Below are 21525 nucleotides of genomic sequence, written 5' to 3'. Positions count from 1 at the left end.
CTGGGCTGCTGGAGTGTTTTTTGGGTGGGGATGGGAGTGCTGCCGTGGCGAGGGCCCGGAGGGAGGTTCCCATGCAGGAGGCCTCCTCCGCACGCACCCACTCAGCTTCTGGCTCCTGGATCCATCCCCTTACTCGCTCGGCTGTTGCTGCCCAGTGGTAGAATTGTAGATTCGGGAGGGCTAACCCTCCCCTGGTTTTTGTTTTTTGTAAGACCTTCTTTGGGATCCTAGCATTTTTACCCCCCCATACGAACGCCATGATGAGTTTGTCCAGCGCTTTGAAAAAGGCCTTGGGGATGTAGATCGGAATGGATCTAAACAGGAAGAGGAACCTGGGCAGTACGTTCATTTTGATCGTCTGAACTCTCCCCGCGAGGGAGAGCGGGAGTGTGTTCCATCTTTGCAGGTCCTTTTTAACTTCCTCCGTCAGGCTGGTGAGGTTCCATTTGTGGATCCCTTTCCAGTCATGGGCTATTTGGATCCCCAGGTAGCGGAATTTATGTCGGGCTTGTTTGAACGGCAGCCCCTTTAGTGCTGCCCCCCCCCCCCCCTTGCGGGGGTAATGGGAAGATCTCACTTTTGCTCATGTTGAGTTTGTAGCCCGAGAAGGCTCCAAACTCTTTCAGGAGCGCGATGATTCCGTCCATGCTGCTTTGTGGGTCCGAGATATAGAGGAGCAGATCATCCGCATAGAGTGAGACTCTGTGCTCTCTACCTCCCCTTCGGATCCCCCTCCAATTTTTTGCTGCCCTGAGCGCGATTGCTAGCGGTTCGATTGCTAGTGCGAACAGCAGCGGGGACAGTGGGCATCCTTGTCTGGTGCCCCTGTGCAGCTGGAAGTATTGGGAGTTGGTATTGTTGGTCTGTACACTCGCCATGGGAGCGTTGTACAGGAGCTTTACCCAAGCGGTGAACCCTGTTCCAAGCCCGAACCGCTCCAGCACTCCTAACTTACTTAAAAGATTTCTCAGGACTTGAAATTTTAAATGATTTACCTCGCCCTTGCTAGGTCTGCTTATCCTGTGCTCTTGGAAGCCCAATTTCAATTTCATAGGAGCTGCAATGAAGTATTCTGCTGTAGTAATGAATTTTAAATTCATGTCTTAAGTTTTCAGGCCTTTCTTTTGAACCTTTTCCTGGCAATATTTCCTCTGTGCCTCTGTTTCTGGATCTTCTTTTCAGGTCAAATTGCTTTAATGAATTTTTCCTCATCTTTTCAGAATTGTGGATTGTCTCTGCATTTTCGCAAGGTGTCACCATTTTCTGGGGTGTTGGTTACATCCCGGTAGATTTGATGAAATCTTTGTAATCCTTAATGGGTTAACTGTAAGTCTGTTTTAACGATTAGAACTATACGCAATGAAGGTTACAAGCTAGGAGCTCTGTACATGTGGCTCTGTCCAACACCATACTGACCCCTCAGTGTATGTCATGTGCTCGTTGCATCATTGTGTAGGCAGTAATGTACGCAGACCCATATACTTTATGTTAAACACTACTGTGTAATTAATAGTAATTTACCTATTAGTCAACAGCTATAGCAGATACAGGTAGTTGATCTATTGATCAACAGCAATATCATTCATCCTGACTTGGGAATCCTTTTTCTACTGAGCTACGGAGAAGTTTACATTGGTGAAATATGTGTCCACATGCACTACACTCTCCCTGCAAAGGACAACCTTCCCATACCTAACTCCTTAATGGTTAAGGCATTCACACCTCATCAGCAAAGGACTTCACTGAGCATCCCATTATTTCCCTATTTTGGGAATACTTTACCCATTGGCAATGCTAACATAGTCATAGATGTCCCCTCAGGTCCATCCCACCAAGTTTAATGAATGGAGCACTCAAGGGGTTGGAAGTTCCAGTCTTGTTCTCAGCAGATCCCACAGGTGAGTGACTTTGCCCCCCGAGCACTCTGGGACTTGTGGTTTCTCTGCCGGCAGGCGGACTACAATCTCCCGGCAGGCAGTGCTGAGGCCGGAAGTGTTGACGCAGGCAATCGGAAGGAGGCAGTGGTGGGATTAATTCCTGAACCCTCAACAGCTGGGGATTGTACCGATTGATTGACACACACACACACAGGGGGAAGGGATGGTGGTTGCGGCGGGGACTTCTGTTGCTCGCCTTGCGGTGGTCGCCGTCTTGCTGACGGTCGGTTGCACCAGGTGCGATTCGCTGCTGGCCGCGGGTCAAGCTGGGGTCGGGCAGGTAGCAGCTGGAGTTGGGTCACAACCTCGCCCGGGCCCCCAGAGCGGTGAGCAGCGAGGCGGCGCTCAATCCCAGGTGGACCACGGCGACCCCAGACCTGCCCACGGCGACGCGTCCGCTCAAGATGGAAATGGAGCATCCAAAGGAGACGAGGACAGGTGAGGCAAAATGGACAAGGCTAGTCAGGGCCCAAAGTGGCTGTATGCAGGGAGAGGGAGGGTTGAACACCTCCACCTGCTTTTGGTTGTACTCTGAAAAATGGTTCGTGATCTTTTAAAATAAGGTATGGAACAAGGTGTAAAGTTTTTGGCCACTTTTGAAAATGCTTTGCATTGCTTTTGTATACTTTGCATATGGTTGCAAAGCAACTTATTCGAGTGGTAATTAACACTTTAGAATATTTAGAACATAGAACAGTACAGCACAGAACAGGCCCTTCGGCCCTCAATGTTGTGCCGAGCCATGATCACCCTACTCAAACCCACGTATCCACCCTATTATCGTAACCCAACAACCCCCCCCCCCCTTAACCTTACTTTAATTAGGACACTACGGGCAATTTAGCATGGCCAATCCACCTAACCCGCACATCTTTGGACTGTGGGAGGAAACCGGAGCACCCGGAGGAAACCCACGCACACAGGGGAAGGACGTGCAGACTCCACACAGACAGTGACCCAGCCGGGAATCGAACCTGGGACCCTGGAGCTGTGAAGCATTTATGCCAACCACCGTGCTGCCCCTAAGCCCCTAAGAATTTGCTTGGCTTATTCATATTCAATTGGTTCCCAGACCGTTATACTTTCTGGTTCCAACAGTTTGCGTGCTTGTGTTCCTCACTTTCAAATTTTTATTTCTGTGCAGGAATGGCAGTTATCTGTTGAACAATAATTCATACAAAGAGCAAATTAAAGTACAGCATAGGAACAGGCCCTCGGCCCTCCAAGCCTGCGCCGACCATGCTGCCTGTCTTAGCTAGAACCTTCTACACTTCCGGGATCCGTATCCCTCTATTGCCATCCTATTCGTGTATTTGTCAAGATGCCCCTTAAACATCACTATCGTACCTTCTTCCACCACCTCCTCTGGCAGTGAGTTCCAGGCACCCACTACTCTCTGTATATAAAAAAAACTCCCTCCCACATCTCTAAACTTTGCCCCTTACACATTAAACCTACGTACCCTAGCGATTGACTCTTTCACTCTGGAGAAAAAAGCATCTGACTATCCACATAATTTTTTAGACTTCTAATTAGGTCACCCCTCAAAACTCCATTCCAATGATAACAAACTAAGTTTATCTGACCTCTCTTCATAGCTAATGCACTCCATACCCAGGCAACAGTCTGGTAAACCTTGTCTGTACCCTCCCCAAAGCCTCTATATCCTTCTGGTAGTGTGGCGACCAGAATTGAACACTATATGTGGCCGAACTAAGGTTCTGTACAGCTGCAGCATGACTTGCCAATTTTTATATTCGGTGCCCTGGCCGATGACAGCAAACATGGCCTGTGCCTTCTTGACGACCTTCCCCACCTGCGTTGCCACTTTCAGTGACCTGTACACCCAGATCCCTCTGCCGTCAATAGTCTTAAAGATTCTGTCATTTGCTGTGTATTTCCCACCTGTATTGAACCATCCAAAATGCGTTACTTCACATTTGTCCAGATTAAACTCCCATTTGCCATCCCTCTGCCTAAATCACCATCCAATCTGTATCCTGCTGTATCCTCTGACAGTCCTCATTGCTACCCACACATCCACCAACCTTTGTGTCATCCGCAAACTTACTAATCGACGACCAATTACATTTTCCTCCAAATACACTGGAACAATAGGAGACTTGTGGGGCTGGTTTAGAAAACTGGGCTAAATAGCTGGCTTTTAAAACAGACTAAGGCAGGCCAGCAGCGGGTTTCAATTCCTGTACCAGCCTCCCCAAACAGGTGCCGGAATGTGACGACTAGGGGCTTTTCACAGTAACTTCATTTGAAGCCTACTTGTGACAATAAGCGATATTCATTTCATTTTCAAGACTTCAAGGTTTGACATGAATACTGTCACCCAATTCTTGCACATATTTAAGTCAACCTAGAAATGTTCAGTCATGCTTTCTAACTTGATGGGAATTTTGTGCTCCATATTGAAGACATTGTTGTAAAATTGTCAATGCATATTTGGATAAGATCTACTGTTTGACAAACCAATGCAATTTTATTGAAGGTGTTGCTATTTGAACGAGATGACACGTCAGTTACACCCAATTATATAGCAGTACTTTTCAGTTCATAAGATATAGGAGCAGAATTAGGCCACTTGGCCCATCAAGTCTGCTCTGCAATATTATCATGGCTGATATGTTCCTCATCTATTGCCTACAATGCTACAGAGCAAGAGTTGGATTGCAAAATCAGCCAGAGCATCTCCTCTCGAGAACACATGGCTGAGGAGCAGGAGTAGGCAATTTAGCCTCCCAAGCCTAAACACCCTCAATGTGATCATGGCTGCTCCCATCATGGTCTCAACTCCACTGTCCTGCCTGTTCTCCATAACCCTTCAACCCATTACCAATTAAAAATCTATCTAATTCCTCAAATTTACTCGCTATCCTTGTATCCACCGCACTGTGGAGTAGCGAATTCCACAGTTCCGCAACCCTTTGGGAGAAGTAGTTTCTCCTCAGATCTGTTTAAAATTTACTACCTCATATTCTAAGATTATGACCTTGTTTTAGAATGCCCCACAAGAGGAAGAATCTGCTCCACGTCTACTTTATCCATACCTTTTACCTTTTTAAGAATGATAAACCTGCTACCTGCCTCAATTTTAACTAGTAATTTGCTTTTGATTGACAGGATTGCAAAATTAGGGAGCCCTCTATCCTCTGAGATTTAAGGTTCTCTGTTCAGGTCCCACTCCAGCGAGTAAGTAGAACCTCCAGATTAGCACTTCATTGCAGAATGGAAGGTTTGCTGCAATACCAATGCACATAAGATATTAAATCAAGACTGTCTGTCCTGTCTGGTCAATGTAAACGATCCCAAGACACTATTCAAAGAATAGGCAAGTTCTTCCAGTGTCTTGGCTATCCCTCATCCCTCAACCAATCTAAAACGGTTAACCTGACTATTTTATTGCTCTTTGTGGAACTTAGCTGTGCACATGTTGACTGCCATTGTTCCTACATTACAACAGTAGATTTCAAAATTCTTTATTGACAGTAAAAGCACTTTGTGGCTTCCTAAAGCCATGGACGGTGTTATGTACTCATTAAATTCATAGAAGGCCCATCGAGTCTGCACCCACCCTCCAAAAGAGCACCCTACCTTGGCCCACTCCCCTGCTCTATCCCTGAAACCCCACTTAACCTTTGGACACAAGGGGACAATTTAGCCTGGCCAACCCACCTAAGCTGGACATCTTTGGACTGTGGAACAAACCGGAGCATCCAGACTAAACCCATGCAGACACGAGGAGAATGCCCAAACTCCACACAGTCACCCAGGACAGGATTGAATCCGGGTCCCTGGCGCTGTTCGGCAGCAGTGCGAACCACTGCTACCGTGCTGCCCCACAGACCACCCTACATAGGCTCAATCCCCCACCCTGTTCCTGCAACCCCACCCGAAGGGCCAATCCACCTAACCTGCGCGTCTTTGGGCTGTGGGAGGAAACCGGGGCATCCGGATGAAACCCTCACAGACACGGGGAGAACGTGCAAACTTCACACAGTCACCCAAGGTCAGAATCGAACCCAGGTCCCTGGCAGTGTGAGGCAGCACTGCTAACCACTGTGCCACCGTGCCACCTTTACGTGCAAGTCCTTTCTTTAGCGAGCAATTTGTGAGTCCAGTAACAACAGTGGAAAAGTTTATCAAATAGATTCAGTACTCTCCTGTGTATAAGAAACCAGGAAAGGCTATTACAATTAATCTGGCTTTAACAAATATTTGGGAACTATTATATTGCATATTTTTTTTACCCTTTCAAATGTTTCAACAGGTGTTCAGTCAACCCTGTCTTGAACGTGATGATATAATTATCCACTACTGACTTCCATGGCAGTGCATTCCATACATACGTCAACCATTGTAAAGTAACAAAGTCCTGTCACCTTAAGGTTTAATTTAAAGGGTTACGTTGTGGCAGGAGATCACAAAGCCTTGGTTTGCTCTTTTTGCTCCATGTGGGAAGCCGGGAACATTTCCAGTGCCTAGGACCAGTATGTGAAGTGTCTGTAGCTGCAGCTCCTGGAAGCCCGGGTGTCTGAGCTGGAGCAGCGGCTGGGGACACTGGAGCATCCACAAAGCGGAGAGTGTCATGGGTAGCACCTCGAGAGAGGTGGTCATACCATAGGCTCAGACTCCACAGGCAGGAAGGGAATGGGTGACCACCAGGCAGAACAAGAGAGCTAGTCAGGCAGTGTACGAATCCCCTGTGGCCTTTTCCCTGCAAAACAGGTAACTGCTTTGGATATTGTTGGGGGGGAAAGACCTTGGGAAAGTAGCAGCAGTCAAATTTGTTGCACCACGGTTGGTTCTGCTGCAGAAGGGAGGAATAAAAAGCGAGAATGCAACAGTTAATAAATCAGATACATCAGATAAATACGTGGCTGAAGAGATAGTGTGAGGGAGAGGGTTTTAGATTCCTGGGGCATTGGGACCAGTTCTGGGGGAGGTGGGACCAGTTCAAACTGGATGGGCTGCACGTGGGCAGGACCAGGACTGATGTCCTAGGGGAGTATTTGTTAGAGTTTATAGAAGGGTTTAAACTAATATGATAGGGGAATGGGAACCAATGCAAGGAGTCAGAGGAGGAAATAAGGACAAAAACAAAAGGGGAATAAAAAAGCGATAGGCAGATAAACCAAGAGGCAGTTTCAAGCAGGGCCACAGTGGGAAATATTGGGAGCTGGACTAATAATGTTACAAAGACAAGCTTAAAGGCTTTGTGCCTTAACGCGTAGACCATTCACATTAAAGTGGATGAACTGATCACACATAGACATGAACAGGTATAATATAGATGGTATTACGGAGACATAGCTGCAGGGTGACCAGGGATGGGAACTGAATGTCCAAAGGTATTCAGTATTTAGGAAAGACAGACAAAAAGGAAAAGGAGGTGGGGTTGCATTGCTGGTCAAGGAGTAAATTAACACAAGAGGTGGGGAGGATATTAGCTCGGATAATGCGGAATCGGTATGAGTGGCTGCAATCAATTGGGGAATATTGCTTAAAGGGATGACAGTGGATAGGCAATGACAAATATTCAGAGTGTATGGAGGAACTGCAACAATTGTTTATTTCTGTCCATCACAAAAATAAAATGGGAAAGGTGGTCAATCCATGGCTTTCAAGGGAAATTGGGGATAGTTTTTGATCCAAGGAAGTAGCATACAAATTGGCCAAGAAAAACAAAATGTCTGAGGATTGGGAGCTGTTTAGAATTCAGCAAATAAGGACCAACAGAGTACGAAAGTAAGCTTGCAGGGAACACAAACTGACTGTAAAAGCTTCTATCGGTACATGAAGAGAAAAAGATTGGTGAAGACAAATGTAGGTCCCTTGCAGTCAGAAACAGGGGAATGTATTATAGGTGACAAAGAAATGGCTGAGCACCTAAATACGTACTTTGGTTCTGTCTTTCACAAATGAGGACACAAATAAGATACCAGAAATGCTGGGGAATGCAGGGTTTAGTAAGAAGGAGGAACTAACACCCTCAGTGTACCCGAACAGGTGCGACTGTGGCGACGAGAGAATTTACACAGTAACTTCATTGCAGTATTAATGTAAGCCTAATTGTGACACTAATAAAGTTTATTATTATTCTGAAGGTGATCAATATCAGTAGAGAAATGGTGTTGGGGAAATTGATGGGATTAAAGGCTGATAAATCCCCAGGCCTGATAATCTGCATTCCAAGGTACGGAAGGAGGTGTCGTCACAAATAGTGGATGCATTTGTGGTCATCTTCCAAGATTCTATAGACTGCGGAACAGTTACTGCAGATTGGACGGTGTTAACGTAATTCCACTATTTAAAAAAAGAGGCAGGGGATTATAGATCAGTAAGCCTGCCATCAGTTGCGGGGAACATTCTAGAATCTATTATCAAAGATTTTACAGCAGAGCACTTAGAAAACAGTGGCAGGATCGATGGATTTATGAAGGGAAAATCATGCTTGACAAATCTGCTGGAATTCTTTGAGGATGTAACCAGTAGAATTAATGAAGGGGTGCCAGTGGATGTGGTGTATTTGGACTTTCAGAAGGCTTTTCACAAAGTCCTGCATAAGAGATTAGTGTGTAAAATTAAAACGCACCGGATTGGGGGTAGTGTATTGCGATGGACAGAAAACAGGTTGGCAGACAAGAAACAAAGAATAGGAATTAAGGATCTTTTTCAAATTGGCAGACAGTGACTAGTTGGGTACCGCAAGGATCAGTGTTCGGACTCCAGCTATTCACAATATATATTAATAATTTAGATGAGGGAACAAATTGTCATATCTCCAAATTTGCAGATAAGAATAATTATTGTCACAAGTAGGCTTACATTAACACTGCAATTAAGTTACTGGGAAAAGCCCTGAGTCGCTGCATTTCAGCGCCTGTTCGGGTACCCTGAGGGAGAATTCAGAATGTCCAAATTACCTAACAGTATGACTTTCGGGACTTGTGGGAGGAAACCGGAACACCTGGAGGAAACCCACACAGACACAGTGGGAACGTGCAGACTCTGCACAGATAGTGTTAACCACTGTGCTATGACACCATGTTGGGTGGGAGTGAGCTCTGGGGAGGATGCAGAGATCCTTCAGTGTGATTTGGACAAATTGAGTGAGTGGGCAAATGAATAGTAAATGCAATTTAATTGTAATATAATAATAATTGCTTATTGTCACAAGTAGGCTTCAATGAAGTTACTGTGAAAAGCCCCTTTGGATAAATGCACGGTTATCCACATTAGTTGCAAAATCAATAAGGCAGATTATTATCTGAATGGCCATAAATTAGGAGATGGGAATGTGCAACGAGACCTGGGTGTCCTCGTACACCTGTCACTGCAGGTAAGCATCCAGGTGCTGCAGGCGGTGAAGAACGCAAATGGTACGCTGGCCTTCATAGAATGAGGATTCGAGTACAGGAGCAGGGATGTCTTGCTGCAATTTTACAGGGTCTTGGTGAGGCCACACCTGGAATATTGTGTGCAGTTTTGGGGAAGGATCTTCTAGCTACAGAGGGAGTGCAGTGAAGGTTACCAGACTCACTATTGGGATGGAAGTACTGACGTACGAGGAGAGATTGGATCGGTTAGGATTGTATTCGCTGGAGTTCAGAAGAATGAGGGGGGATCTCATAGAAACCTATAAAATTCTAACAGGATTGGACAGGGTTGATGCAGGAAGGATGTTTCCGATAGTGGGTGTGTCCAGAACCAGGGGTCACAGTGTGGGGATATGAGGTAGACTATTTAGGACAGATATGAGGAGAACGCTCTTCAACCAGAGAGTGGTGAGCCTGTAGAATTCGTTACCCCAGGAAATAGTTGAGTCCAAAACATTGTATGGTTTCAAGAAACTTTTGGATATAGCACTTGGGGGTGAAGGGGATCAAAGGAAACGGAGGAAAGTGGGATTAGAAGTGGGTGCTCAGCCATGATAATGAATGGTGGAGTGGGCTTGAAGGGCCGAATGGGCTCCTCCAGCTCTTTTTTTTTCTATGTTTCTAATTGACGAGAGTAAACTATTCAGCTACTCGAACCTGTCTGGAATTTAAATAAATTGTGGTAGATCTGTGGCTTTTAGCCCATTGCCAATATTTGCTCCATATTCCTTGCCATCCTCTTGATCGCGCAATTGAAAATGTAAATCAGCCTAGAATCCTCAATGGAGGAGAACATGACAGATTTCCATTACCCTTTGTGTAAAAGTGCAACCTGGATTCACCCCTAAAGGATTAGCTCTAACTGTATGATTGTACTTTCTTGTTCTGGATTCCTGGCTCTGATCAAGGCTCTGCAATTCCTCACTTGTATTCAAATCTCATTGAGATAAAGGCAAATTTCTTACTCTTTGATTTTTTTTTGTTGTCTTTCCATTATTTATTCACGTACGCACCCAAATCTGTTTGCACCGCCAGAGCTCCTAATTTCTTACCATTAACTAATAATTTGGTTTATTTTGATCCAGAGGAATGACCTCACTATTCCCCACATTGAACTCCATCTCCCGTAGTTTGTTTCACTCATTTTGTCTATTTCTCACTCCCTTATTATTTTAATGTCAGTGGCAAACCTGGACATAATACTATTTATCTAAGTCAATTACTATGGTGAAACGCTCCATTACAAATCAGTGGGAAACATCACTCACTTCACCCAACCCATCAGCAAACACTTCATTCACTATCTTCTAATCAATTACCAAACCCTGTCACAAGATGACCTCCAATAATTTGGTGCATTTTCGTTTTTGTTCCTCTTTTGTGGATGCTTATCAAATTCCTCCTTGAACTCCATACGGGCAACATTCATTGATATTACCCTGTATGTCATGCTCGTGACCTCAAACAATTCAACAAAGTTAGTCAGGCATGATCTAACATTCTCAAATTCATGCAGCCTTTCTTTGACCTGTTCATATTTACCAAACATACACTTGCTTTCCTTCTGATAAATTCCAGTAACCTCACCACAACTGATGTCAAACTGACAGATCTGACTTCTTAATTTATTATTGTATCTCTTATAATTTTTCAATCCAAAGGATCAGTTCCTGAATTTAATCAACAATGGCCAAAGCCCTCTATTACAACTCCTAACCTCCCCCCAACTTGTCAAACTCTTCAGTATAAACCATCTGGTGGTGGAGATTTGTCCATAGAATCCCTACAGTGCAGAAGGAGGCCATTTGGCCCCTAAATTCTGCACCGATACTCCAAAAGAGAACCCCACCTAGGCCCATTGCCCACCCGATACCCATTACCTCACCTAACCTTTGGACACTTAAGGGGAAATTTTAGCATGGCAAATCCACCTAATCTGCGCATCTTTGGACTGTGGGAGGAAACCGGACACACCTGGAGGAAACCCAGGCAGAATAAACAGGATACACCTTGTTCAGCTGGAGTGATTCACTCAAGATCCATTGTCTGACCAGCCATTAGCCCATTAGGGAACTCGGTGGCCTCTTTTGTCTGTAAATTGGAGGATATTTGAATATTCATAGTATGGCCCTGTTATTTTCTGTAAACGGAAGTGGGTAATAAAAAATCCAGACAGCGATGATAAGTTCAAGTCTTTTTTTTATATAAATGTTTTTATTCTCCATCATCACATTTTCCTTCAAAATTTATACCCCACCCACAGACAGTAAACGGTAACAAATACAAAATCAATCCCCTTAACAATAACAATGATCGCATCCTCCCACCACCCCAAACAACGGCCCACCTGTCAATACATGCATCCAATAAAGCAAACCCTCCCACGGTGGAAACAAAAAACAAAGGAGAAAAAGAAAAAAGGAGTCCAGGACTGCCCATGGTCACCATTGAGTCCACTCCTCCCGCCCCCCCCCCCCCCCCCCCCCACTCAACGCCGTCCAACCTCTGAAAGAGTGCCGTACATGACACCCAAGAGTTGTAAACCCCGCCCCCCCCTCCCCAACTCCTCCCGTCCACTGCCTCTTGTAAAACCCCTTCCCTCAACCTCTGTTCCTTCCCCCCAACTTTCCACCCCGGCTAGACCACTCGGACCCTGTTCTGCCAGGCTCCGATGGCCGCAGCCCCTCCCCCCACCTCACTCCCGTTCACTGGCCGGCTTAAACCGGCCAGCGTGGAGGCCCCCGCCTGGGTCCCTTTCCCCCTTGCCCGGTCCTAGGAAAGCCCAGAAACCCCTTTTAGCACACAACCCAGCATATCCACCTGCACCCTGAAGAGACCTCACTTCGAGTGAAAGTCCCATCACTTCCCTTGTCCAAATATATACAACATTGGCTCCTTTAGCCCATGCACCCGCACGCAGTGAAACAAAAAAAAAGAAAATACAGTCATGAGGTTACATCAGAACATGGCCATTTCTCAATTTCTCAGTTCTGCCACAGTCCTTCTGCCTTCCAAAACTCCTTCGCTGCCGCCGCCGTTCCAAAATAAAAGCCCTTGAGCTTGTCAGTCACCCTCAGCACACTGAGGGTGTGCTGCACCTGCACCTGGCTAATGTACAGTGCCCTCTTCACACGTTTGAAAGCAGCCCGCCTCCTCGCCAGCTCCACCGTAAAGTTCTGGTATGCACGTATACCAGCTCCAGCCCACTGCACCACCCGCTTCTGCTTGGCCCAGCACAGGACCTTCTCCTTCACACTGTACCTACGGAAGCACAGAGTCACTACCTTTGACGGCTCACTCACCTTTGGTACAGGCCTCCAAGACCGATGAGCCCGATCCAGTTCATATCGGGAGGGATCCTCCCCCTCCCCCAATAGTTTCGGCAGCATCGCAGAAAAATACTCATTCGGCCTCGGCCCTTCAACTCCTTCGGGCAGCCCCACAATCCTCAAATTCTGTCGTCTGGATGTTTTCCAGGTCTTCCATTTTAATTGCAGATCCTTGTTAATCTCCATTACCTTCTGCATCTCCTTCCCCATCGAGGTAAGTTGATCACCGTGCTACGATAATGCCTCTTCCACTTCCTTCAGTGTCTCACCTTGCTCCCACACCTCCGCCGCTGCTTGACACCACCGGGGCAATCGCCTCCTCCGCCAGCACTTTCAGTACCGCCCCCATCGCCTTCTTCATCGCTTCCATGTGCTTTGTGAACTGTTTTTCAATTTCACAGCCATCACCTTGGTCATTTCTTCTGCTGTGAGCAGTGCGCCCATATTTGTAATCCATATTAATCTTCAATTTTGTGTTTATTTGTTAAACTAAGGGGGCAGTAAAGAAGCTTGTATACTAATCCAACTTTTCATGCCTAATAAATGTTTTCCTATTATTAAAACTAATTAGTAGTCCTGTGACTCTGTTCCTCCACGTTTCGTAACCAGGTTCCATTCTGGAATCTTCCTGTCCAATTATAACATCAACTGGAATCGTAATAATTGCCAACCAGGAAAGTTGAAAGTTTTGGACCTCTTTAAGGAGGCATAAGTTTAAGTAGTGAATTCCTGAGCGTAAGGCTGAGGTAGTTGAAGGCACAGTCATCAATACTGGAGGAATTAGTATTATGGATGCTCAAGAAGTCAGAATTAGATGAACACAGATATCTGAGGGTTCTGGAGCTAGAGATTGTGGCGATGAGGAGGGGTGAGGACATGTCAGGGTAAATTTGAAAACAAGGATGAGTATTTTAAAACTGAGGTGTTGCTTGATCTGGAGGCAGTGTAGCTCAATGTACACACATGATGGGTGGATAGTATTTGGTGGATATGTATTTTTTGGTTGTCTGACTTGGACAAATTTAATTTGAGATTGAGTTGGTTGGATAAATATCCAACATGTATAAGTGACACGTGTTTGTATTGTAAGCAACTCTAAAATAAGGAGCCAATCATTTTGAAACTAATCTTGCTGTTTCACTAATTTCAGGTTGTCAAATAATACTACAGAACAAAATGACACGCTGCAAGCCACCTCAGTTCCTATTACTACCATCACTACTGCAATTCCACCAACCCCGCCAAAGCCTATATTGCCTCTGCAGACAGGGGCTGAAGCACAACAAGAAGAACAGTCAAGTGGAATGACGATATTCTTTAGTCTGCTTATATTGGGTATGTAATTGCAAAAGCCTAACCTTGTGTGAATTTTCATTTCATATTATTTACTCAGAAGTCTTAATTACTAAACTCAAATAAAAGCAAAATACAGCGGATGCTGGAAATCTGAAATAATAACAGAATATGCTGCATAAACCCATCTGCGGGGAGAAAGAAACAGAGTTAATGTTTTGAGTTCATGTGACCCTTCTACAGAACAGTTCATTTGGACTAGAAGCATTAAGACCCTGTCCGTTCTCTCCGATAGACAGCATTTGAGTGTACCTGCGTCACATGGGCTACAGTGGTTCAAGAAGGCACCACACTACCACCTTCTCCAGGACAATTAGAGATGTGCAACAAATTGATAACTTAGCCAGCGACATCCAAATCTCATGATTTTTACAAAAAATCTACATTCGAGTCTGAAATGGAACAGTAATCTGTGCTTATTGAAGTTATCTGTTCTGTAGCATTACTGTATGTTTAGCACAATTGTTTTATATTCAAGTAATGATCTTGAGTCTTTGCCATGTGCAGATTTTCTGTATTAACTTAAGCTTGGCAATTCATACAAAACTCTTTAACTATTGATGTTACATTATTCCTCCATTCTGTGTCACATGTTTACATCCTGTAAAGTGGCAATTAGTGAATACCATTTGCTGCATATGGTGATGAAGTATTGTTTACTGAAAGGTACTGCAGTCATTGAGCAGTTTGTTGGTGTTCTGGATGTGGTAAATAGGTTGAGAAAAGAATGCTTACTTACAAATTATTTGCAAAACTAAGGAAGGGCCAAATCGTTCACTTTTGAGAATTATTGCAACATGTGATGTTATGGAATTCCGACAATGTCCAGCTATATTAGGACAGAATGTCAAATTTAGGATAAAGCTTGCTACATGCATTTCCTGTTTTCTTTCTTTTTAATTCAGGTTTATTACGATTGCTTTCATGAATTTAGCTGGAGACTTGTATTGGACAAGAATTAACTAAATTTGCTACTGAAGTGTGCTTTATTTGTTGTCCATTTTCTCGTCTCAACTCTTTTCCCTTCCCCCCCTCCCCCCCCCCCCCCCAAAATGTTCTCCACACTTGTGTGTATCTAGTTCAAATAAAATCTTTATGTTTGCAGATTTTCAAAATTACAATCTAACTTTACTGTGCCTAACATATTGCACAATATGTCTAAATATTAAAGTAGTGTAAATTTTGTTTTGTTTTTTGAGCAGTGAACAATATATGAACTTGGAGAACATTAATGCACAAAACAATTGGGTTTTGAAAGCTGAGGCCAATTTTAAAGGAAATACTTAACATAGGAAGTAGATGGTCAAAAATAATTGTTACTCATGAGGTACCAAGAGATTGACATTTATAATATAGCTGTGGTTAGCACTGCTGCCTCGGTGCCGATGAGCCGGGGACGAGTCGGCCCCAGGTCACTGTGTGGAGTTTGGACATTTTCTCCATGGGTCTCGCCCCCACAACCCAACGATGTGCAGGGTAGATGGATTGGCCACAGTAAATTGGAAAGAATTAAGAAATATATATATATATCTTCATGGATGATATTATTTATGCATAGCTTGTGTTTTATTTTCAGCTATTTGCATCATATTGGTGCGACTGTTGATCAAATATAAACTACATTTTCTGCCAGAAAGTGTGGCAGTTGTGTCATTAGGTAAGTGAACTGCTTTTTAAAAATATTTAATTCATTGCACTAGATCATCTTTATTTTACTGTGGGTTGGCATGAATGTGACTATAGGGACCATTTTTAGTGTAAGCTATCTGAAATTCCGTAGTACACAGTACATTTATTTAATATTCACATTTCTAAACTTTGGCATGTATAAATTGGAATCCATTCAATTTGACCCAAGTTCCAATTACTCTTTCAAGCCGCATTCTCTGTGTAGCCAGTGTAATTGCAGCATCTTAGCATTGCAAAAGACCATCAAAAACAGTGGGTGAGCTTGTAAAGTAACCAAACCATTAACTCTGATATTAACTTCAATAAGGCTTGACCTTTAAATTAATGTCTTTGAAATGGTATCAGGGAGAGAATCAACAAATACTGTCTTTTATAGTGGAACGGTAGACTTGGTCTCTTCTCTCTTCTCTCTTCTCTCCTCTCTCTCTCCTCTTTCTCCTCTCCTCTCTCTCCTCTCTCCTCTCTCCTCTCTCCCCTCTCCCCTCTCCCCTCTCCCCTCTCCCCTCTCTCCTCTCTCCTCTCTCTCCTCTCTCCTCTCTCCTCTCTCTCTCTCTCTCTCTCTCTCTCTCTCTCTCTCTCTTCCCCCTCCCCCCCCCCCCCCCTCCCTCCACACACACACCTTCATTATAAAGCATCTTTTATTACACAAAAGCCAAATGCTGGAAATCTGAAATTAAAGCAGAAAATGCTGGAAATGTACATCAGGCCAAGTAGATTCTGTGGTGAAAGAAACCAAATTACTGTCAGGCCAAAGGTCAGTGACCTGAAATATTGAGTGTTTTTGTTATACTGGATTTGACACCCCCAGTGAGACAGTCAGACCAGGCAATGGAATGTCCACCATCCAAAGTCCAGCGCGTTAATCTCTGAGCATAAGAGTTGACATTCATCAGGGTAGTTGTATCCAGTGGGAGTATAAAGGTGACCTCCCACATTCTTCTGATTAGCTAATGACCTGCACGTATGAAAATAAGTTGTAGCAAAAAAGAAAAAACAAGCATGATCTATTGGATATAAAAACAGTGCACAGGATGGGTTGAATTAGCCATGGGAGCTGGAAAGCGAATTATCATGCTGGTGTAGAAGTCCTGACTTGTCCTATTGTATTCACCATTAGCCCGTGGCCTATTATGTTGGCTTTAAACTAAATATAGTTACACAAATGTATTTGGGTTATTAGTACTATCATAAAATCCATTAATGTGTGCACATGAAATCAATAAAGGTGAGAGATTATTTTGTGGGAATTTTCAGTTCTTGGATTAAATTCATAGAATTGCAACATCCTCCTTTAGTGGTACATGAAGAATAACCTGCATTCAAAATAAGATTTGGCAATCTAACCATGTTTATTTTTTCCATGAAATACCAGCCCTTTCCTGAACTTTCTTCCTTCGACCTTTGACCCTGAAGTGTTCATGAATTTGAGTTGCATTAATGTGGTAGGGAGATCATGGGATTGTTAGGAAGGAAAGGAGAAAGGATCATCCGTGCAATGTTGGTCCTACTGGTTTGCCAGCAGAATATTGACACTGCTTAATTTACAATTAAGCAATGAGAAAGTCCATGATTGTTCATAATCCAACTACTCCTTTCAACAAAGTATCTTTTATAAACTTTGCTCAACATACACAAACCAAAATGTGTTCTCAAGCAACACACTATGCTTCACAATGGCAATAAACTTCTCCCTGCTTTTCAAAAATTGAAAATTTTATGATTTGAAGTCCTGCACTGCCTTGAGGAACTGAGCGGTTTAAAGAAACAACATTTCGTAAGCTGATTGTTCTTAATTGGGATGGATGCTGTTGTTTAAGTTTTTTGACGTTCAATAAATGCTATGGACGAACAGCAGTGAAATGAGAAGGTGGATAATTCCTGCAAAAAGCTGGCACAGGCACACCAAATTGCTGACATGTAAACTGTAAAATTCCTCAATTTGTATTTTAGTTTCCATTCCTTCAGTTAAATTTAATAGCTAGCCAAATTCACCACTTTACAGTGCAGTGGCATAAAGATATCTCTGCTCACGCTCTACTGCGCTGGACATAATAGTCAAAGAGGGCAGAAGAGAGCGATGTGGTACTTTAATTTGAAATCCAGCATGATTTGTCATAGCAGTTGCTTTAAAGTAAATTAACTGTTCTGTGATATATATTAGTGTTTTAGGGAAACAGAAATTGAATAGCCACTGCTAAGTATAATAGTTGTATTATATTTTCGCACTACTCCTTTGGATCACTGCTTGAGAGAAGGGGCATTTTAATTGGTTTCAGATCCTGTGTCTAATTTAGAACCAATTTGTTAATTTATTTGAGAGGATAATCATTAAAGAAGGTTGCGTTGGAAATAATACCAATATAGGGGCAGCAGGGTAGCATGGTGGTTAGCATAAATGCTTCACAGCTCCAGGGTCCCAGGTTCGATTCCCGGCTGGGTCACTGTCTGTGTGGAGTCTGCACGTCCTCCCCCTGTGTGCGTGGGTTTCCTCCGGGTGCTCCGGTTTCCTCCCACAGTCCAAAGATGTGCGGGTTAGGTGGATTGGCCATGCTAAATTGCCCGTAGTGTCCTAATAAAAGTAAGGTTAAGGGGGGGGTTGTTGGGTTACGGGTATAGGGTGGATACGTGGGTTTGAGTAGGGTGATCATGGCTCGGCACAACATTGAGGGCCGAAGGGCCTGTTCTGTGCTGTACTGTTCTATGTTCTATATTTTTACCTTTTTTCCCCCCTTTTTCCTCAGGGATTTTAATGGGAGCCGTGATTAAAATTATCGAATCCCAGCACTGGGCGAACTGGAAGGTAGGTTTGAATTGTTATGTGACAGAACAAAAAGCATCGGAGTGGATAATGATTCCTATGTCATGAAAGTCACATTACAATCTTCTTTTCAAGGGTGGAGTTGAAAAACAATTATCTATCCATTCCTGGAAAGCTTGGCGTGGCATCTCTGCCAACACTAACCAAACAAATTACTCGAGCAATTCTGTTGGAAATTACTTCCAGTCATTGGGCGGAATCTTTCTAAAATTGCACAGTGCTCGATCAAGAGAGAAAAGCTGCGTGGAACTCGCTGGCTTCACAGGTGCCTTTTCTCCCTCCTGATTAAACACTTTGTGCAATTTAGAGTGCTGGTGAGGATCACACAGCCGGCTGCAGGGGCAGGTCCTAAACAGGCATGCACGGGATTCTGAGATCGGGGTGCCATATTTAAAAGGTGCTCTGATGTCAGTTAAATATAAATCCCCCTTCCCCCAAATCACCTGAGCAATCCCCCCACAACAGTGCCTAGATAGGGTGCAAGTCATACGACGTTATGCTGACAGTTTGGGCTCTGATTGAGGCCGCCCTACCTGCAATTTTGGTTTTTGAAAGATCGGGTCTCCCTTTTTTTTTTAAATTGAAAGAAGTAAATTGCTGCTTCACCTGAAAGGAGTATTTGGGGATTTGGACAATGAGGTGGTAAAGGGGCAGGTATTATACCACTTGCTATTATCATAGGAAGGTGCCTTGGGAAGGGGGTGAAATGAAAGTCATAGTCCCAGAGAACCATATGATGCTCTCTCCTATGAGAGCTGACTGGTAGTGAGTTAACCTGAGGGTCAGGTCAGAGTGAATGAGGTTTTGGGGTGATGGAGAAATAAATCAAAGTGTCACGGAGGGAATGGTCTGTTCGGGAAAAATAATATTTTTGTTTTATTTCGGGTTTCTAGCATCCATGGTATTTGCTTTTGTCCCTCCTTTTATATTCCATTCCCCTTGTAATAAACAACAACATTCCATTTGCCTTCCTAATCACATGCTATACGGGCATATTACATTTTTGTGATTGATGTACCAGGATACTCAGATCCCTTTGTATGCCATAGTTATGCAATCTCTCTCCATTTAAATAATATGCTGCTTTTCTGTTCTTCCTGCCCAAGTGGGCAAGTTCACATTTTCCCACATGATACTCCCATCTGCCAAATATTAACCCAAACTTACTTAACCTCTATGTCCCTTTACAGACTCCTTTATGTCCTCTTCACAACTTATTTTTGAGCTATCTTTGTTCATCAGTAAATTTAACAATGATACATTTCAACGCTTCATTCATGTCATTTATATAAATTGTAAATAGTTGAGACCCCAGCACTGATCTTTGGCACTCCACTTGTAACATCTTGTCAACCCACAAATGACCTATTTATGCCTATTTCTGATTCCTATTAGCTAACCAATCCTCTATCCATGCAAGTATGTTACCCTCTAAACCATGAACTCTTTTTTTGCACAGTAACCTTTGTTGTGGTCTTTGTCAAATGCCTTCTGGAAATCAGCACATCTACAATTTCTCCTTTATCCACATTGCTTGTTATTTCCTCAAAGTATCTTCAAAGAACCGGACGGCACGGTGTCACAGTGGTTAGCACTGCTGCTTCACAGAACTAGGAACCAGAGTTCAATTCTGGCCTTGAGTGACTGTGTGGAGTTTGCACTTTCTCCCTGTGTCTGCATGTGTTTCCTCTGGGTGCTCCAGTTTCCTCCCACAGTCCAAAAATGTGCAGGCTAGGTGGATTGGCCATGCTAAATTGACCCTTAGTGGGGTTACGGGGAGAGTGCAGGATTGTGGGCCAAGGTTAGGGTTATTTTGCAGAGGGTCTTCAGACGCGGTGGGCCAAATTGCCGCCTCCTGTGCTGTAGGGATTCTGATTCTAATTGCAATAAATTTGGTGCACGTGATTTCCCTTTCACAACACCACGTAAACTCTACCTGGTTGCATTGAGATTTTAAGTGCCCTGCTATAACCTCCTTTAAAAATAGATCTCGGCGATTTCCCTATGCCGGATGTTAAGCTAACTGGCTTGTGCTTTCCTGCTTTCTGTCGCCTTTTGTTTTTGAACAGAGTAGTTACATGAACTATTTTTCAATCTGAGGGAACCTTTCCAGAATCTGAGGAACTTTGTGAAATTAAAACCAATGTGTAACCTCTTTAAAGATTCCAAGAAGAAATCCATCAGGATCTGGGGGCTTGTCAGTTTTTAGTTCTAGTTACTTTCTCAGTATCCTGATAATTGCAATTGTTTTCAGTTCCTTCACCCCTTTTACCTTCTGATTCACAATTATTTCTGGGATGCTATTTGTATCCTCTCCAGTGAACACACACACAACATATCTGTTCAATGTGTCTGCCATTCTCTTATCTTGCATTATTACGTACCCAGATTTGTTTTCAAGATGGCCAACGCTCACTTTTTTCTTTTCCATTTTAAATGCCAGTAGAATCTCTAGCTATCTTTCACTGGCACTCTAATATCTCCTGCCTTGTTACTCTTTTAGTTATCCTTTGCTCCTCGTCGTATTCTGTCCAATCTTCTGACCTGCCACTCATCTTTGTGGAGTTATATACTTTTTTTTTTTCCAATTTGATACTACCTTTAACTTACTTAGCCCCAGAAGGTGCATCCTACCCTTGGAGTCTTTCTTTCTCACTGGAGAGTAGATTTTTTGAGTATTCTGAAATAGCTCCTGAAGTGTCTGTCACAACATCTCTACTGACTTTTCCCTTAACTTGATTTCCCTGATCACTTTGTCATGCCCCTCACAATTGCCCTTAAGTTTAAAACTAGCCTTGGATCCACTCTTATTTCCCTAATTAAATGCGAAATTCAATCCTTCCATGCTCCTTGAGGTCATTAGTTATCCTGTCCCATTGCACAATTTGCTGCACTGCAGAGATTCTATGATTATGTTACCAGATCTAGTATTGCCTGCTCTCTGGTTGGTGTGTGCTGCTCGAAGAAACTCCCCAAAACACTATGAACTCATTATCCAGGCTACGTTT

General features: G+C 43.6%; 1 protein-coding gene across 1 annotated transcript in view; it reads left to right on the top strand.

Annotated features, from left to right (window-relative positions):
- The first annotated feature begins 2005 nt into the window (after window positions 1–2005).
- The window catches only part of slc9a8 (solute carrier family 9 member 8), a 97895-nt gene continuing 78375 nt past the window's right edge, over window positions 2006–21525 (top strand). The window contains exons 1-4 of the mRNA XM_038803170.1: window positions 2006–2375; window positions 13808–13992; window positions 15587–15667; window positions 18441–18499. Of these exons, the coding sequence (XP_038659098.1) occupies window positions 2101–2375; window positions 13808–13992; window positions 15587–15667; window positions 18441–18499 (600 nt within the window). The 5' untranslated portion in view covers window positions 2006–2100. The remainder of the gene's footprint in view (window positions 2376–13807; window positions 13993–15586; window positions 15668–18440; window positions 18500–21525) is intronic.

The sequence above is a fragment of the Scyliorhinus canicula genome, chromosome 7, assembly GCF_902713615.1.
Source record: "Scyliorhinus canicula chromosome 7, sScyCan1.1, whole genome shotgun sequence".
NCBI lineage: Eukaryota > Metazoa > Chordata > Chondrichthyes > Carcharhiniformes > Scyliorhinidae > Scyliorhinus > Scyliorhinus canicula.
The sequence above is the reverse complement of the archived record's forward strand: the minus strand, read 5'-3'. Positions and strand labels throughout refer to the sequence as shown.